Raw genomic sequence first — 18,923 nt, forward strand, 5'->3', positions numbered from 1 at the left:
CAGACAAAAGTATGATGAACTGCTGTTTTGTGGTGACAAATGTGCAGTTTAAGCATTTATAACTTGGGTTTAGAGTGACTTAAACTGCACCCACCACTACCAAAGAATGGGTTTCTCTTCAGATGCTCTCAAACCTCTTTAGTATTTGTCTTTGTGCTCATGTTGTTGAAGTGAAGCACAGAGAGGATTCATTAACTGCTAAAAGACACAGAACGTGCTCAGAATTAAGGTAAGTGCTCAACCTTTTATTTAATTAACCCCAATTAACTCTCATTTTCGACCCTGGTGCATATAGATGGTTTAATATTTGAGGGTAAAAGACTTAAGTTGTAAATCTATGTTTTTGTCAGTTATGGGGAGTAAACACAAAATATCTTCAAATGACCCAAACTAGTTTCATGTATAGCTCTAGATGAGTTTTGGCTTTCTTTGATGTAAATGCGATTTTATTTTATGAGAATTTGACTCTCACTTTACTCAATTTTAACTTTCTTTTAAAAGCTGCTCCTTTCTGCTGAACGTACGAAGTTGAAGCAGTTTTATAGGAAACAGTTTAAATATTGTTTCAGACAAACTAAAAGCCACAAAGAGGTTTTTTTTTTTTACAAGATTAATATTTTTAATAAGTGACACAGGATGGAAGTAGATCAGAGGGTGTGGTGGTTTCTTGGTAGAAACTCTGTGGCCATGTATGAAGTGACATGTTCATGTTTAATTTGTTTCATAGTTTAATCTCAACAGTAAAACATTTTTTAAACCCTCAGAATGAAGATGCCGGTGTGGTTTGTGTTTGGTGAGTAAAGATACTTCTGGAAAAATACTGTGAAGGCCTGAACAGACTGAAAGTGATGTCTCAGCAGTGAGAAGGGCGTGAAGGAAAATTGAAGCTACAGAATAATGAGTCACAATGGGAAAGAAGAGGGCAGTGGTCACTTCGGTGGCCATCACCTTTTAAATCGTTCCTGTTTTGGAAGTTGCCTTGTTGCCTTTCTGGTGTTTCTCATGTCGTTTTGATTTGGACCAAAGCTGGTGAAATGGCTTCAAAATGGTTTTTGCTTTCAAACGGGACAGATTAAAGTTTAACTGACTTCGTTATACTGGGATTGTCAAGTGTTCCCTTAATTTTTTGAGCATTTTTGATGTAACTAAGCAGAGTGTTTGTTGACTCCATTTGTCTTCTTTTCAGTGCTGGGTGCACTCTCTGCTGCAGGTGAAGTTTTTGTTGCAAAAGTCGGGGGGAAAGGTCACATTGAAGTGTGGGGTCAGAAGCTACACACGCTCTCTGCAGTGGCATCGTGGAAATGACCTTCTTCATAGTGTTGATCAGAGAGGCTTCCCTCGCAAAAGTCTTTGAGTATCTTGGAATGCTTAACAGTAAACATCAGTATATGATGATTACATTATATTAGAACATATTTTTATTTTCTGTGTTAGGCGTTGCTGAACTTGTGCAGAGGTCAGTCGTGAGACAGACGAATCTGGAAATCTCCAGTGTGAGAGAAACAGATGCTGGACGGTTCACATGTTCGGCAGATTGGACACGTCATGAACATTCACTTGTTGTGTTCTCAGGTAAACAGTTGTGCGATTTACTCTTGTAGGTCAGTTATAATGGAAAATAATATACATCAATTTAAAATCTACTTTTTACAAGTGTATACACACACACACACACACACACACACACACACACACACACACACACACACACACAGGAACATTCTAGCAATTTTACCATAAATTTTAGGGGAAAATTCAAAGTAGCAGAGAGCAAAATCCAGTTTACAGTACTGAAAGTTCAAGTCTTGAAACCATAGAGTCCTACATTTCCCATAATCCAACATCCATCACAAACACATAATTTCCTGTTAAATGTTTGTACTCCATACGAACATCATCACCTCTGTTCAGGGACTCGAGGTGGGCAGGGATGGGGATGGCAGATGTTTAAATTAACTTAGTTTAAAAAGCTTGTACAATCTGGCCTACAGTGTTATACAGTGCAGAAATAAAGGTTACCATTTTTCCACTTGGTTGTAGTAAACTATCGTCTTTTTCTGATGTTATGAAGGTTTTTCATGTGTATAATGAATTTGGATCAAGTCCCTTGTTCATCATTGCCTCCTCTCTCTCTTTATGCTTCTCACTGTGTCCTCACCTCCTGCTGACAGTGTCGGTCTCTGTCACTCCCTCTGCTGATCTCCTGCTGGGCAGCGAGGCAACGCTCCAGTGTGACGTGAAAGGTGTCATTGAAGGTTGTGAAGTGAAGTGGAGGAGCCCAAATGTAGATTCACCCGAGTGGTCACCAACAGCTCAACTCAAACCTGTAACAAGCTCACATAATGGGACCTGGCAGTGTATCATCACCTGTGGCAGCAATCAGCTTAGTGAGCATCTGACCATCAAAGTCCAAGGTAATACACAAATACTGGAAATGAAGACTCCTGTATTCCACTGTGATCAAAAGAAAAACAAACGTGTGTTTTCCTTTCCAGAGCCGCCTCCTACAACATCAACAACAACAGCTTCACTGTGCAGCTCGAAGGATAGCCCTAAAGACCACCTTTGCCATTGTGTGCTCAGTTTTGCTTTCTTACTTCCTGCTGTGATTAATAAATAATTGTTTTTATGTCAAACTGTGTTCTTATGTGTTCATTATGAATTTCCTAAGTTTTTTTCTTATTCTACGTAACTATATTAAGTTTGAGGCAAAATCTACTCAAAATTAAGGGCACAACCTACATTTTAATAGAGGTAATATTAAATTTAATGTGACTATCCTGAAAACACTTTATTTCTGTTCTAAAACAGTCCAAATTACTGGCCGAGCCACCAGTTTCAGAACAGACTGAATATTTAACGTCTTTCATGAATAGATCCATGTAAGGAGTCTTAAGCTAGAAGCTTTTAAACAAGAAGAAACATCTGTCAGACAATCTGAGGATGAGATCAGGCACAGTTAATGCATCACTAATATAAGTATTTCCATCACAAGTACACAAGGAAAAAATAAGAACTTCTTAATTATTGTGTTTGCTGTAATTCTGCCTTCAGTTTTGTTAAAGCTATTCTACTCCTCAAGTGAAGCTGGATAAGTATAAACATCTACCTTACCTGGGAGACTGGCCCAGCTAGTATACTATGAACCTCGAAATTGTGGCCCTTTATATACACAGTGGCACGCACACACTATGGAGGGTATGGCCCAGTATGGTTCTCCTTAGGTCTAGTTTTAAATAAAATAGTTCCAGTTCATTTCTCTGGAAAATGTTCCCTAAACTTGATTGATTTATTTCTGGTGCAGAAATAAATCAATCTGCTGCCTGACTGCAGATAATTTATAAAGTAATAAATAGACACCGTTGAGACAACAGCCTAAATGTGAAGCAAGAAAGTGTTTCTGCACAACTGCATACATTCATTTACTTTGCACTTTGAAGAACATGCATCTGCATCTCAGGAGCTTTATGTGGTGAGGTGAGGGGCAGGAAGTTGGTTTACTTAATGCATAACAGAAAACATAAATCATGCATGGGAAACTAACATTTAATATTGTATCTGTATTTTGGATTAAACAGGCTCTGGGGTTTTAGTTTATAAAACATTGTTTAGGGTCATTGTATGAATGTATAAAAACATTTATTAAAAAATCCAGTAAATTTTCATTTCACCAGATTTCAATAAACTTAATATTTTACAGTGTACCTATGTAACAAATCTACATGGAAACTTTACATCAAATAAAATACTTTAGGGAGAAATAATACTGATCAGTCTGAAAGCTCACTCTCTAGAAGCCACAAACAGTCACTGCACAGGACACCATCAGCGTTTATGTGGGAAATTTGGTAGCATCATTATATTCGCATCAAACACTCTGATCTATAGTTTTCCCAGATGATAAGCAATAAACGATGCAATAAATAACCCTAGGATATCATTTGTAAACTAAACTTCTGTTAAAAGGATTTATTTATTAAAGTTTTTATAAGGAATTTGGAAAACATTTTGATTATGACTGAAGTTATGCAGTTTAATCAATGAGTGTGATGATTAATTTCCAGACTAGGCTAAATTTACACATATGTTAGATTAATTTAAAAACTTCGGCTCAACCATCCAAAGTAATGAACAATGGACAAAAGAGGTGAAGAAGAGAGTAAGGGCAGGGTGGAGCAGCTGAAGGCAAGAGTGAGGGATAATTTGTGACAGAAAGACAGCAGCAAGAGTGTAAGGGAAGGAAAGGCGGAGCCTAAGTTGTTAAGATTTTTATTGGGAGTGACCAGAATGGAGAAGATTATCAATAAATACATCAGAGGGGCAGCTCAGATCCAGTGGTTTCAAGACACAGTTGTTGGGACAGGGGAGGATGCTGAGGGTGAGATGGGAGTAAATCATGTGCTGCGGGCTGTACAACAAAATGAACAATCCAATCTCAGCAGCTCCTCTTCGGCCATCATAATCTTGAATCTTTACTGTATACAGATGTTTCAGTGCATCACTCTATTACAAGGAGACTGGATTGTTCCATTTCCGTTTATACATCATATTCTATTTAACTGTCAATCAGAACAGTGTGGTTGGAACTGATAATGGTTAACCACCACAATTACATTCACCGCTGCCTATTGCGGTTAGCATTGTGCATCACGGGTGTGTCACTGTGGAAAATGTGCTTTAGTGAATTTTTAGTGTTTGCAGTTTTATAGAAAGTAAAACACAATAAACCACTGATGATAAATCAGCTTGAGCAAATGTGATGGAGAAATGGTTACTGAGAAAAATGAATTTTGAAAATTGAATTGGAACTTGAATCTTATAGTTATACAAAACTTATAGTTTTGTGGCTTATCACTGAAACAAGTGTCATAATAAAGTGAGTCTATGAGTAACTTGTGGATGGAGATGTGTGAGGGTGGTGGTGTAGGCTTCATTCTGGCTTCATTCACCACATGAACCACCAGCATTGCTGTTTTCCCTTGACTTTCCATGCAAGTGCACACAAGCTGACACAAATTTGATTTATTTATTTATTTTATATAAATGTTACATTTTTGTGTGCGAAAGACTTCATGAATATATGATATAAAAATCATTTAGCATGGAAAAGTCTTAAAAGATTATCGTGCATAACATTATTTTGTGTTCAATTTAAGTAAACTTGGACTGTGGGATGAAACCGAAACAGCTGAGGAAACACACACAAGCACACTGAAATTTCAAATTCTGCACGGAAAGGTATTTAAAAAAAAAATACAATTATGTAAAACACCACAGTCTGTCTGTTCCTTGGAGGATGCAGTCCTGTAAAATATAATGTTTAAGCTAGCTGTGTAACTGTAACAAGTGAGGCACATATAAATTTTGCTCATAATTAATAAATCATCAAGTCAGCTTTCTGTCTGATGCATTTATTTAATAGTTCACTACTTTCTTCAGTAAAGAATCTGTGTGTTGGTAAAGCAGCTGGTGGCAAATCCATTTCAACATTGTTCTTCTGTAGATTTGAAATCAGAAGACAAAAATGGAGGAGAAGATAAAAGGTTTCACTGAAAGTAACACATATGACAGACTCAGACAGAGGAAATATAGAAAGAAGTTGACATTCAAAATCTAAAAATGCAGCACACAGTAATTCAAAGTCAAGTGGCTAACACTCAAATACAGTTTTTCAGAGAAGACAGATTTTCTTTTCTCAAAACTACAGTTACAACACCCCTGACTCTTGTGGCAAAACTTCACAAACATCAAAATAGTTGGATCTGCCCTTGATCTGCGTTTTACCATGAACACCACAGACGGCTCTGTAAACTGCACAACAACACTGGAAACCAACCAGTTTAACGTGCACTAAACTGAATAACCTAGTACAATATCCTTATGGAGCATTTAAATGACACAAAATCATGTTCTAATCTTATCTAATCGCAGGTTTCCCCTTGACAGAGTTACGAGTTTTTCAGAAAAAATAAGATACTTTGTTTGTTGGGGGGTTTTGCAGTTTTTTTCCTTTCTTTTTACAATCTCCAGCGGGCCTTGTCACCCAGATGACCAGATTAAACAGGAAAAGATTATGTGAAGATGATAATAAACCCAAAGCAGGAGAACACTTTAACTTTAAATACACGAAAAAGACAGTCAGGGAGAATGGAAACATAAATGTACCAAGACATAGCTGAACTCAATCTAGAGAACAAGTCACAGGGAAGTCAAACTAAAGACAAGGCACAAGAGACAAAGAACTCACAAAATAAAACATGAAGTAACTAAACAAACAAAAAAGAATCAGAAAAACAGAGAAACACAGAAGTTTTTTACTAAAGTCAAGTAAAACAAAGACTCAAATACCAAATTATAAGGCTACATATTTCAAAATTATAACTCTAAAACAGAACTCAGAATGCTAGAATAATCTTAAAATAAAATAAGGAAACCCAGTCAAATAGTAATCAAAACTCAACAATACCAAATATTAACGGCTCAAAAATGAACTGAAAAAATCCACAGTCTATGACAGTAAAAGCTGTCATGCATAAAGTTATGATCTGAACAACAGTCTGTGTAGAAAAAATACAGCACAATAAGTCAAACAGTGGTTCATGGTTTTAGCTTTACATTGTTATGCATCACTCCATCAGACAAGAAATGCAATTTTTTTTTAATTTTTAATTTTTAATTTTTAAAAATTCCTTCATAAATCATCATTAAGATGCTTCCTGTGAAGAGTAACTTCTAGTAACTGGGTTTCAGGTGGTCGACAACCAAAGAAACGTTAGCTGAGAACACACTTCTTATATACATCAAGTAAAACTCCCTGTCAGTTGTCTCCTTTACAGCAATATTTGTAAATGTTTTTGTTTGCATATTTTATCCACATCTTTCACACAGTTTGTATCCTATTTTCTCTGTCCCTTAGTATTTGCGACATCACCCAACCTGGCTGCCGATGTTCAGCTACGTCTGCTGCAGTGCTGTCGAATCTGCATCTTATACGCATGAAACAAACCAGAATCAAATCCAGAAACGGGCCGAGAAGCAACAAAGTCAAAAGTTTATCAGCGATAACTTTAAAGCAGTCGTTATTCAAAAATACTCCAAGAGAACAGATGACACCGGGAAGGATCATCAGAAAATAATTAAAGAAGAACAAAAGGAAAATTCGTACAATTCTTTGTTTTTCATCAGTGGTCACTAAGGTGTCAGCAGCCAAGGCGTGAAAGGTCCATACTAAAAACAGGATGAACAGGAGAGCTGGAAGGAGGGCAAAAATATAGAGGATAAGAAACTTCTTGAAGACTACAGTAGGAACTACAGTTGCAATACAAAGGATCCAAATCAAGAGAGAAACCAGCATGGACCCCTTAGTTTGTCTGCTGCACTTCAACTTTGGGCAGGTGATAACAAAACACCTGCAACACAAGAGAGATATCACAATAGTATGTTATTCTGTATGAGGATAGAGAATACAATGTCAGGGAAGAACACACAGAGACAGACATTCACCTTTCAATAGCAATGTATGTCTTGAAATACCAACTAGCCGTCAAACCAGCTATGAAAATAATGTCAGCTTGTTCAATTACAGATCCTTGCTTCAACTGCCAGTTGAACATTATGCTGATGTGGACGAGATTGGCAATGAGCAGGTTAGTGAAATAGATCACATGCTCCTTTTGTACCTGCAGGAGAGATTCGTTAAAGTCAAATTACTGCAGTAATAAACACAAATTGCAGAATTAAACATAGAAATGTTTACATCAGATGATGCATGAACAAGGAGGTTGATTTGATTTTGCTTTCTCTGCTGTTATTGTATTAAGCATCAAGCAAGTATTTACAAAAAATAATTTAGACTTATAAAAACATTTTTTAAAAGATGAAAAACTGAGTGTTACAAAAGTGTACAATATAATTAATAATCAATGCAGAACTGAGTGTTTTAACAAGTGTGAGAAAGAAAAAGAAAGTAGTAAGTGTGACTGTTTACGTACCAAGCAACACAACCAACAGATGACCAGTAAGGTCAAAGGAAGGCAGAACATGAAGTTAGTCCATATGATAAAATCGGAAAAATTCATCGCTTGCTGACTTTCTGTGTGGAACTGCTGTGAAAGATCCTTCATTCCTTTTCAGGAAAGAACCTGTTGTGTGGAATAGCAGGTTGTGCAACAGTGAGACTGTGGAATATTAACCAAATGATATTCATAAGAAATTAAAAGAGAATAAGCCAAATCTGTTTAACTAAAAACAAAAAAGAAAACAGCTGAATTTGTCATGCATGCAGAGTTCTGGACCCAAGTTCGAAAACACTGGATAAAGCCAAGAAAAACACTGCAAGAATAGCCCAAATCCAAACCTGACCAGCTCAGACACACAGGAAATTATAAAAGAAACTGAGACAAAAGACTGAGTTGAAGACAGAACAACATACAAGCAGAAACGCAATCTGGGGAAATGGACATGGCCGGGGGGGAAACAGGACACAGGTACAGACAGACCAGACAAAGACCCAGGTGGGGAAATAAAAGTAAACACAAGACACTAACTACCAACTACCAAAATAAAACAGGAAGTGAGAATCTTAATCAAATGTGAAAATGTAGACACGTAAATGAACTTAACACAGGGGAGTCGACACAAGCGCATCAGGCAGGAGATACTGAGGAAACAAATTAAACTCTAAAGCAAAAACTTGATTTCTCCAGCCAAGACAGAATTTTCCTTCACAAGTTGTTTATGGAGACAAACCTACGTGAATAATTCTGTATTTTTTAAAAATGAAAAAATAACGCCAGAGTGATTCTACTCCAACCAGATCACACTCGATTGATCCATAAATATTTAATCAACAGCACATTAAATTAAACCCTCTTGTGTAATTATAGCTATAATTGTATAGTTTAGATGTTTAGTAGCAAAAAACATCTCTGTAGTAAAAAAAAAAAGGGAATGAGTATGAGATCAAGTTACACGTCACTAGTAACCGCATTTCCATCGAGTTTCCATTTGAGCAGCTTTTGTGCTGTTAATGTAGAAACTGTGCAAGCACAAAGGATAACGACAGAAAAAGCTTCTAGATCTTAAGATTTTGACTTGGCCTCTCCAACTACTCAACTTCTCAACTAAAGATAATATGGATAAGTGTAAACATCAACCTTACTGGCTTCAGGACGACTTCCTGCTCAGCTTGTTTAGTGATTCAGTGATGTGACGCTGAAGTTTAGCTTCAGAGTGAAGCAGAACAGATCACAGAAATGTGGTTTATATACTTCACCCCACCCACTGATAGGTATACACACACACACACACACACACACACACACACTGTGGAGACTATTGTGAGCCAATTATTTGTTAGCGTCTCTTCTCATGTTCTACTTTGTTTTAGTTTTAAAATTCCACTTCGGGTATCTGACAAAGTTTAGAGACTCTAGTCACACGTGAGCAGGCCTCTCTCTGCCAGCGTAACACAAAACAATTACTTGACAATGTTGATTTATTTTGTCGGTACAAGCTGTCTGACAACTGAATCTGTAAAATTACTGAAACACTTTGTATTTTTGCTGAAAGCCTGGATGTGAATAAATAGTTTTAAAATTCTCAAAGTTTACACGTAGCGTACGCCACAACTTCATAGGACTACAAATTGACCCATATTCATTTCCTTTGCATAGGTTGTCTCTGCAGTAGAGATGCTTTAGAATGAGATTGTAAGCTGATTTAGTGCGTCAATAAGGATCTCACATATTTTGATTTAGGTTATGAAGAAAACTCAGTAAACGTAGCTGCCACATGACGTAGATAACTGTGTGTGCATGTGACATGGGACATGCATATATGATACGAGACAGCTTTACTGGTTAATAGTCCGTAGTCTCATAGTTTTAAGCCTCCGTGAAAATACTGACCCTTGACCTCTAGTGTTATATTCACAGATACAGTAATGGGATGGTAGTGGCTTAAATGTAAGTGTTGTCCCGTAACAGGTCCTGCAAGAAGAGAAACAAGCTACAGTTACAACAAAGGAAGACATTTGTGCCTGAAACTTACTGCAATCACTGTGATCGTTTTCAAATCACAGATGATAACGTGACTATTTCGGAAATACTTCAGCTATTCAAATATATATTTTCTCTGAAATCAGTGCCTCTGTCAGAAAATTTGAATGACAAAGGCGGAAGTTTTTTCCAGGATCATCACATTAAAGCTTTTAATGTTCAATTTTAAGAAGGCGGAGAACGTCTGAAGAGAAACCCGTTCTTTGGTAAGTTATAGGCCACTGTAAACACGCCCAAAAAGCTAAACTGTAAATGTTTTCTCAGATTATTGTCAGCTGCAAACTGCCAATTCACCACAATTATTCCTGTAATCAGGAAGTGAAAATAAAAAGAGAAGTTAGAGGGACCAAAAGGACAGATCACGCTTTATTTATTTGAAATTGACAGACATTTATTTATTTGCCACAGCAAACAAAGTACTTCTGTTCAAAAATAAAACACCCAGATACCCCCCTCACCAGAACAAAAGAAAACAAGTCGTTTTAGTTCTTCAGTTTTGGGTGTTTTTGTTTGTTTGTTTATTTGGTAATACACATTTGTTAATCTATCATTTGTTTTCCTTCTATTTTTTCACTTTAACATAACAGGTCAAGGTGAAGTCACTGAGATAACTTAGTGAACGGCTCTAGTTACACTAAGCTGTGGCTGTCCTATAAAAGAGGAGAGGACAGGAAGCATGTTGCAAATAATTGAAGTCAGGTGTTCTAATCACTTCCGCGGCCACAGGTGTATAAAATCAAGCATCATAATAATGTAATGGTGTACACAGCTGTGTTTATATGTCATGGCCCTGAACAGTGTTATCATATGACCGGGTTTATAGAGTACCTTTCCTACACACACACACACACACACACACACACACACACTGCTCCTTTGGGTGTTGAAGCTGTGTTTCTTTCAGCTTGTTTTGTGTTTTGAAACTCTTCATATTTTTTGAATATTACAGTTTGAATGTGAATTCTGCTGTCAGTGGATTGGTTAGATGGTGATGAAGCCACCTGTTTGATGTGGACATATGTAAGTGTAAATGAAGTCAGATAAGAAAAAAGAATATTGTGAGCATTTCCTGAGGTTTTTTTTTTAATTTCACTTTTCAATGATGTGTATCTGAGACAGGTAAACGCAACATCTGAGGGAAATACATCTAAGCTGTAATCTTTTCATGTTCAGTTTTACAGTCTTACACTTCTGGCCTTTTTTGTTCTGTTTGTAATGTTGTTTGATGTTTTCTTGATTCAGTGATTTAAAATCAACTGTATTTATAGTATTTAAAAAGTCATGAGAAACAAGTGATAAGAACCACACTCAAAAACATTTGTGGCTGGAACATGAGTCATAGTGTTAGCTGTGATGTCTGCCAGCTTGTAGGTGCTAAAAACATTTATTACGTAAGCTGGTGACATTTTGCAGTGCTGGGGTTGTTACATATACCAGTCTTTCTAATCTGGCTTTTTCACTTCTGTTGAGGTCTTTTTAATTTCTTGTCTTAAATATTTTTTTGTTTTTTAGTGTTGCTCTAACAGCCCTTTGTGTTCCACACAAAATGACAAAAGTTTAGCATTTGGAGCAAAGCTCAGGTCATCACCCTGAATATAAATCTAAATGATAGCACTTCCAGATTTTTTGAACTTATTTGTGAAAGTGTTTACAGGTATAAATAGAGCAGGAATACAATCAGTGCCTGTTGAAATAAAAGTATATCTTTCAAAGTTTTTATTTGGACATATTCTATTTTTTGCGGTTTTAGTACCTGGCAGTTTTTAAACAGAGATGTTGGAGATCTTGTCAAGATTGATGGAATTATTAACACACAAAAGTGCCATTAGGTTTTCAAATAAAACTTCTGACTGGCAACAGTTTTATTTTTCCCAAACAATTCATCTTTTGGCTTCATGTGTCATATTCAATATTCAAATTTAAAAACTAAATAAAATATAAAATAAGTGCAGGGAAAACCTTTTTATTTTTCTTGTTTCAGAGAAGAGTGTTTTTTTCTTGTTCTAAAATTAGCACTTGCAGTATTACACGTATATGCAAGACAAACATTACATTACCCATTTCACACAATAAATAGCAAAACCTTTCAGCAAAGTGAGAAAAACTGTGTACAGATGGCAGAAGAGGTGAATATTTTTTTTATTACTGCAGTGTGAAGCTATTCAGCCAAACTGATAAAAACACTTAAAATTAACTCCTGCTGAGGTCTTCTTACTTTCACTTTCACTTTAATGCTCCTCGTGCTTTCATACTATTGTACATAGGTTTAATTGTTGTATATTTTCCCTGAAGTGTACTTTTTTCTTTTTCTTTTTCTTATTTCTTCTGTTATACAAAGTTCAGAGAGAAAGGAAATGAGTCTCTCACATTTCACTTTACACATTTTTATAAATAGGTTTTAGAATCTAATAGATGGAGGGAATTTTAAAATAATAAAAATAAATGTGTTACAAAAAGAAAATAGAGCAAAAAGTCAGCTTGTTTTTTGTGTTTTCTGAAGATTTTTATCTTGAAAACAAAAAAAGAAATACTTTGTTACTTCTGTTGTGATAAATAAAAAAAATGTCTTTCTGTAAACCAGTGTTTTGTGTTTTTCTTGACATGTTTTTCTCCATCTAATTTTACTGTCCTGGTTATAAAAATAATTGTGATAAATTGGCATCACTTTTCTGTGAGAATAATCTGAGCGCACGTCTCCAGTTGAGCGTTTTGTAAATAAGCTTTAACGTGACTGTTCAGAACTTCATTCAGTTTTTTTAAAGAGCTGCACTGTTTTGAAAATGCAATGCTTCAATTGCAGAAAGTGCAGGCGTGAGTAGCAAACCCACAAAGATCTATGGTTTGCGTCAACCTGCAAATTTCCAGAGTGCAGCTCTCTCTTCAAAGGCCTTCTGGGTTCTGCACTTTTGCATCCTTGAGATCTTTGTTTTTGTTGAAGTGAAGCACGAGAGGATGAAGAAAGATTTTTGCTGAACTAAAAGACACAAAATCTGCTCAAAATTAAGGTAAGAGCTCAAGCTTCATTTTCAAATTTAGTTTCATTTGTTTCTTTTTGTTTTATCTTGTAAAATGGATTTAATGTGGCTATCCTTTCTTTTCAAGCTTACTGGCAGAGGCACCAGTTTAAGAGCAAATACAGATGAGTAGTGTTTCAGAACGAGCTGCATAAAAGAGTCCAAGTTAAAACCATTTAAACAAATAATAAGAAAAAAATATGTCAAACTCTGTTTCCAAGGCTTGATGTGTAGAATAACATTAATTTATGATGTTAAAGACATAAATTCACTCATTTTGAGATGTGAATGTATTTATTGAGATTAAATACAACAATATTAATGACAGAACTGAGAATCAATAATTTAGGTTTTGGTCTCAGTGTGTTGTTTGGAGTAATTGATTAACTTAGTTTTAAGCAAAAAAAAAACCAAACTTAAATGTTAAGTGTTCAATATGACACAAATTAATTGGATAAAAAAAAAAAACTCAATTAAGGAAAATTTGTAAAACTGTGTTTAAAGAAATTTCCATGATGGAGTCAGTTCAGTGGAGACAAATTTCTATTTTTCTTCTTGAAGACTTCTCATTTCTGATGAGCAGCCAGATAAAGTTACATAAAACTCTGTGTTCTTTCTGTTCTTCCTATTATGACTTCCCTGTTTAGTTCCAAGTTATTTTCACTTCTTTGTAACAGGAATCATTGTGATCACATTGTGATCACATTGTGACAATTGATCCATGAGAGTAGTCTAACTGAGTGTGTGCAGTTGAGCCTGTTTTAAGACAGAACTTTCTTCAGCTTTTTGTAAGAACTGCACTGAGTAGAAAATGCCAGGCCTAGATTGCAGGAAAATCCAGACCTGAGTAGCAAACCTACAAAGATCTGGGGTTTGCAGTGGTCTTCCGCCTTCTACACTTTTGCATCCTTGAGATCTTATTTTCAGTGAAGTGAAGCACAGAGAGGAAGAAAAAAGATTTTAGCTTCAAAAACTGAACTAAAAGACACAGAATCTGTTCAAATTTAAGGTAAGAGCTCAACCTACATTTTAAAATTTGGTTTTATATTTCAAAATAAATACAAAGGATTTAACATGACCATCCTAGAAACTTTCTGTTTGCTCCGTAATGGAGTTCAAAGTTAGTGCAGAGGGACCAGTTTAAGAGCAAATACAGATTAAATGTTTTAAGTGTTTCAGAAATTGTTGTTTGTACGGAGTCGAAGTTAAAACTGATTTAATTTGTCAATTGGGACTCACAGATTTAAGTTTGAAACTCCAATAAAAGCACCTTTTTTTGGTGGCAGCAAATTCTTAATAAGTGTTAATATTCATTTTGACGCTATTTAATTGGACGTATAATGATCTCAGTTGAGCTGTTTTTTTAGGAGAATTTATTTAAGTCGGTCCAGAGGAAATAAATTTTTATTTTTCTAATTAAAAACGTCTCATTTCTGATGAGCAGTCAGGTAAAGTTACAGCAGATTTACAGGAAACACCTTCACATGAGCTGTTGGTTAGATTAAATTAAAGAGCCACAAGAAATGTTTGACTGTTTTTCACTTTTTAAGTCCAACGCTGAGTTTTATTGTTTTTAACATACGACACAGAGAGAGGACGGAAACAGAGCGAGGGCTTGGTGGTTTCTCTGTAAAGTGTTCATGTGAAGAAGAATCTCTCTGTGGCTGTGTGTGAAATGAAAGTGTTCACGTTTAATTGGTGTTCTTGTTATGATGTCGTGTTAACAGTAATGTTCATTTGTGTTTTATTTTAAACCCTCAGGTCGACTTTCAGAATGAAGGTGATTGTGTTGTTTGTGTTTGGTGAGTGAATATACTTGTGAAGACAATATTGTGAATAATACTTTAAAATACTGCACACACATGTTGTAGATGGTGTGACCTCATGTTTAATCTAATTAAAAAATAATTTATAATCTGATCTCAGGTTCTTTAATGTCACTACAAGTTTATGACGACATACAGAGAATATTACTGGTTTTGTCTCCATGTAAAGACATTTGTTATATCCTCCTTTAAATACTCATTAATACAAGATGAGTATTTATTTAATTTATTTGCCTTCTTCTCAGTGCTGGGTGCACTCTCTGCAGCAGGGGAAGTTTTCTTTGCAAATGTTGGGGATAAAGTCACATTGAACTGTGGAGTCAACAGCTACATACGCTCTCTGAAGTGGTATAATAGATATGACTTTCTTCATAGTGTTGATCAGAGAGGCTTCCCTCGCAAAGGTACTTGATTATCTTGAAATAGTTAACATCAGTATATGACGATTACATTATATAAGAACATATTTTTATTTTCTGTGTTAGGCACTGCTGAACTTGCACAGAGGTCAGTTGTGAGACAGACGAATCTGGAAATCTCCAGTGTGAGAGAAACAGATGCTGGAGAGTTCGAATGTTCGGCAGATTGGACACCTCGATACCATTCACTTGTTGTGTTCTCAGGTAAACAGCAGACCCTGGAAAATATACATTTACAAATAAATGTTCACATTTAATGGAGCAGTGATGGGTTTAATAAAAACATCACTCCTGTGAAATGAGGGGAATTTTTTCAATGTGACTAATGGTTCTGTAACTATAATGTATGAGCTTTAACATAAAAGTGTCCTTATTTTCTCTTGTATTTGTTTTCAGTAAACTGCTGCTTAGAGAAAAACCTATAGTGTGTTTCTATGTGGCAGTCTTGTCTGTATAAGCAACAAACTTTACAGTCTGGCCTTCAATTGTTTGAAATGCAAAAATAAGAATCAGTTTCTGATGTAATGAATAGTCCAAGCCTGATCCTATCTTCACCAACTACTTCCTGTGATCCTGCCACTGTTAAATTTTTGGTGGTTTTATATCCATAACATTCTGACAAGTGTGTGAAATGGTTACTTGTCTATTAACATGCAGTGTAATATGCCGTTTTGTTTTTTCTTAACTCTTTCTCTCATGTTATAAAGCTGTGCCATGTGTCTAATGACTCCCCTTTCTCTTTCTGATTCTCACTGTATCCTCACCTCCGTCCTTCTCAGTTTCGGTCTCTGTGACTCCCTCTGCTGTTCTCAAACTGTGTGATGAGGCAACGCTCCACTGTGAGGTGAAACATCTGCTAAAAGGTTGTGAAGTGAAGTGGAAGAGCCCAAATGCTGATTCACCTGAATGGCCATCAACAGTTCAACTCAAATCTGTAACAAGCTCACATAATGGGACCTGGGAGTGTATCATCACCTGTGATGGCAAACAACTGAGTAAGAGTATTACCATAAAGGGTAATACACGGGTGCATGGAATGAAGGCCCATGTGTACATATGTGGTCAAAAGAAACATAAAGATTTGTGTTTTTGTTCTTCAGAGCCTCCAACTTCAACAACTCCGCCATCCACCCGAAAGAACATCACATTATTTGTAACGAGTGTTCAGAAGACAACATGTACAACATGTACAACATGTACAACATGTGCGTCCAGCTTTTGAAAATGTCTGCAAATTTGATCAAAGTGATCCTTTGCTGAATGTGTAACTCATTCTTGTCATTCTCACGTTCTCTTTCTCTGTGTTGCATTCAGGTACTGCCGACGATTGCCCACTGGGACTCTCCTGTTGGATGTGGATTGCAATGGGGGTGTGCTGCCAGTTTGGGATGTTCCTGATAGTTTGTGTCACAGTCTTGTGTAAGTGCATGAGTAGAAGGATGGTATGTGAGGAAAGGCGTTCATCAAGTATTTATGTGTAGTGTTGATAGCTGTGGTTACAGATTATGTTGGTCTAACCTCTTCGCTGAATGTGTAACTGATCAGATTCATAGTTTCACTACACCAAGCTCTTACAAAGTCCTGGACATTTCACAACTGGCAAAAGTCTGAGTGTCTCGGATTATCTATTACACTCTTCAGTAAATCAGTAGATGTACAGATGAAGTATTTGTTTTGTTTCCTGGGCTTTGCTGAGTAAAACCGAGAACCACCTGAAATCTCTCAGACATCTGTTCAGGCTTTTCTCCCAAATTACACTTTATTGCCAAAAGTATTTATTCGTCTGCCTCCAAACGCACATGAACTTGAGTGACACCCCATTTTTAATCCACAGGATTTAATATAATGTAGGCTCAACTTTTTCAGTTATAACAGCTATAATTCTTCTAGGAAGGCTTTCCACAAAGTTTTGGAGTGTGTTTATGGGAATTCTTGACTGTTCTTCCAGAAGCACAGTTGTGAGATCAAACACTGAGATGAGAAGGCCTGGTTTGCAGTCTCTGCTCTAATTCATCCTAAAGATGTTCTGTTCAAAAGTTCTTCCTCACCACAGTCACTCATCCATGTCTTTATAGACCTTGCTTTGTGCTGTCTTGTAGAGGAACAGGAAGAGGCCATCCTCAAACTGTTCACACAAAGTTGGCAGCATGGAGTTCTCCAAAATGTCTTGGTATGCTGAAGCAGTAACAATTCCTCTTACTGGAGCGACCAAGCTCTACTCCAGAACAACAATCCCACACAATAATCCCCTCTACACCAAACTTTACAGTAAGTCCAATGCAGTCAGACAAGTACCGTTTCCCTGGCAACCTTTAAACCAGACTCATCCACTGGATTGCCAGATGGAGAAGTATGATTTGTCACTCAACAAATCATCTATCCACTGCTCAAGAGTCCAGCGGTGGCATGCTTTAAACCACTGCATGTGATGTTTTGCATTGTCTTTGTTGATGTGAGGCTTCGATGCAGCTGCTTGGTTGTGTAAAACCCATCCCATGAAGCTCCCTGTGCACTGTTCTTGAGCTAATCGTAAGACCTGAAGTTTGGAGGTCTGTTGCGATTGACTGCAGAAAGTTGGAGACTCTGCACACTATGAAGCTCGGCATCCGCTGACCCTACCCTGTGATTTTACACAACCTATCACTTTATAGCTGCATTGCTGTCATTCCCGATCGCTTCCACTTTGTTATAATGCCACTAACAGCTGATTGTGGAATATTTAGTAACAACAACATTTCACAACTGGATTTGTTGCAAGATGGCATCCTATCATGGCACCACACTGGAATTCAATGAGCTCCTGAAAGCGACTCGTTGTTTAACAAAAGTTTGTAGAAGAGGTCTGAATGCCTACGTGGCTTATTTTATACACCTGTGGCCAGAGAAGTCATTAGAACACCTTGTTCTACTGATGTCAAACATTAGAACGACTTTGTTGTAGCTTCACTCTTTGTGCTAACTCTGACTGTTGGTTTCCACTGCCATCAGTAGTCACCTTCAGTCCCCTCCTCGACCTGTTAGAGTGAGGAGATAACAACTAATGTGTTTTACAGAAAGAAAAGAAAGCACCAAAACAACTTGTTTTCCTTTGGTTTGGAGATTGTGATTTTTCAATGATTCATGTTTTTTTTATTTTACTTAAAAAAAAAACTTTGTTACTTCTGTTGTGATAAATAAATGTCTTTCTGTCAAGCTGTGTGCTCTTTCAATTTTTGTTTCTGATATTTTTTTTCTAGTTTTTGCTCTATATGTTGTCAAAAACAGTGGATAATCTTCATGTTAATTGGTCAGCTAAATAGCTTTTAGGGTTGAGCACATAAGCCCCACTCTCCTGCCATTCTAATCTTGTATTTGTGAGGGGCAGCCAATCAGAAGAAAGTTTTCTCAAGGTGGGTAAAGCTATCTAGTAGATAAATATTAACTAAATATTAGATAGTATTACACAAATAAGGCTCACCTGTCAATCTAAGTGGTCAGTTGGTGCGTTTTGGAGACGTTTTAATGGATTGTGTGAGTAATATTCTGATATCTAATAACCATCCCAGAGGTTCGTGCTTCAGTTCAGGTGAGTGAAATTCAAGTGTTTTATTAGTTGTCAAAGGAGCT

The 18,923-nt window shown here is 36.5% G+C and overlaps 2 protein-coding genes and 1 long non-coding RNA gene across 6 annotated transcripts; 2 read left to right on the forward strand and 1 right to left on the reverse strand.

Annotated features, from left to right (window-relative positions):
- Positions 1 to 10: 10 nt before the first annotated feature.
- LOC120732480 (T-cell surface glycoprotein CD4-like) lies at positions 11 to 2,636 on the forward strand. Of its 2 annotated transcripts, XM_040030120.1 has the most exons (5): positions 11 to 229; positions 765 to 793; positions 1,435 to 1,572; positions 2,172 to 2,414; positions 2,496 to 2,636. In XM_040030120.1, exons 1-5 carry the CDS (start codon positions 123 to 125, stop codon positions 2,618 to 2,620), a joined length of 642 nt encoding a protein of 213 aa, XP_039886054.1. In that variant the 5' UTR covers positions 11 to 122; the 3' UTR covers positions 2,621 to 2,636. The 2 variants fall into 2 exon arrangements, with proteins under 2 accessions (XP_039886054.1, XP_039886055.1); XM_040030121.1 differs by lacking the exon at positions 1,435 to 1,572.
- A 2,376-nt stretch (positions 2,637 to 5,012) lies between these two features.
- LOC120732481 lies at positions 5,013 to 9,279 on the reverse strand. 2 transcript variants are annotated; one of them, XR_005695585.1, is made up of 4 exons: positions 9,156 to 9,279; positions 7,992 to 8,141; positions 7,504 to 7,679; positions 5,013 to 7,409 (listed from the first exon to the last, which is right to left on the reverse strand). It is a non-coding gene; the product is annotated as an uncharacterized LOC120732481 (long non-coding RNA). The 2 variants fall into 2 exon arrangements; XR_005695584.1 differs by having other exon boundaries at positions 9,161 to 9,250.
- A 3,791-nt stretch (positions 9,280 to 13,070) lies between these two features.
- Positions 13,071 to 18,509, forward strand: cd4-2.2 (CD4-2 molecule, tandem duplicate 2). Of its 2 annotated transcripts, none has more exons than XM_040030116.1 (7): positions 13,071 to 14,081; positions 14,834 to 14,874; positions 15,144 to 15,302; positions 15,384 to 15,521; positions 16,097 to 16,312; positions 16,418 to 16,522; positions 16,632 to 18,509. In XM_040030116.1, exons 2-7 carry the CDS (start codon positions 14,847 to 14,849, stop codon positions 16,796 to 16,798), a joined length of 813 nt encoding a protein of 270 aa, XP_039886050.1. In that variant the 5' UTR covers positions 13,071 to 14,081; positions 14,834 to 14,846; the 3' UTR covers positions 16,799 to 18,509. The 2 variants fall into 2 exon arrangements, with proteins under 2 accessions (XP_039886050.1, XP_039886051.1); XM_040030117.1 differs by having other exon boundaries at positions 16,418 to 16,513.
- Positions 18,510 to 18,923: the final 414 nt, after the last annotated feature.

The sequence above is a fragment of the Simochromis diagramma genome, unplaced genomic scaffold (genome assembly GCF_900408965.1).
Source record: "Simochromis diagramma unplaced genomic scaffold, fSimDia1.1 OVJJ01000361.1, whole genome shotgun sequence".
Lineage (NCBI taxonomy): Eukaryota > Metazoa > Chordata > Actinopteri > Cichliformes > Cichlidae > Simochromis > Simochromis diagramma.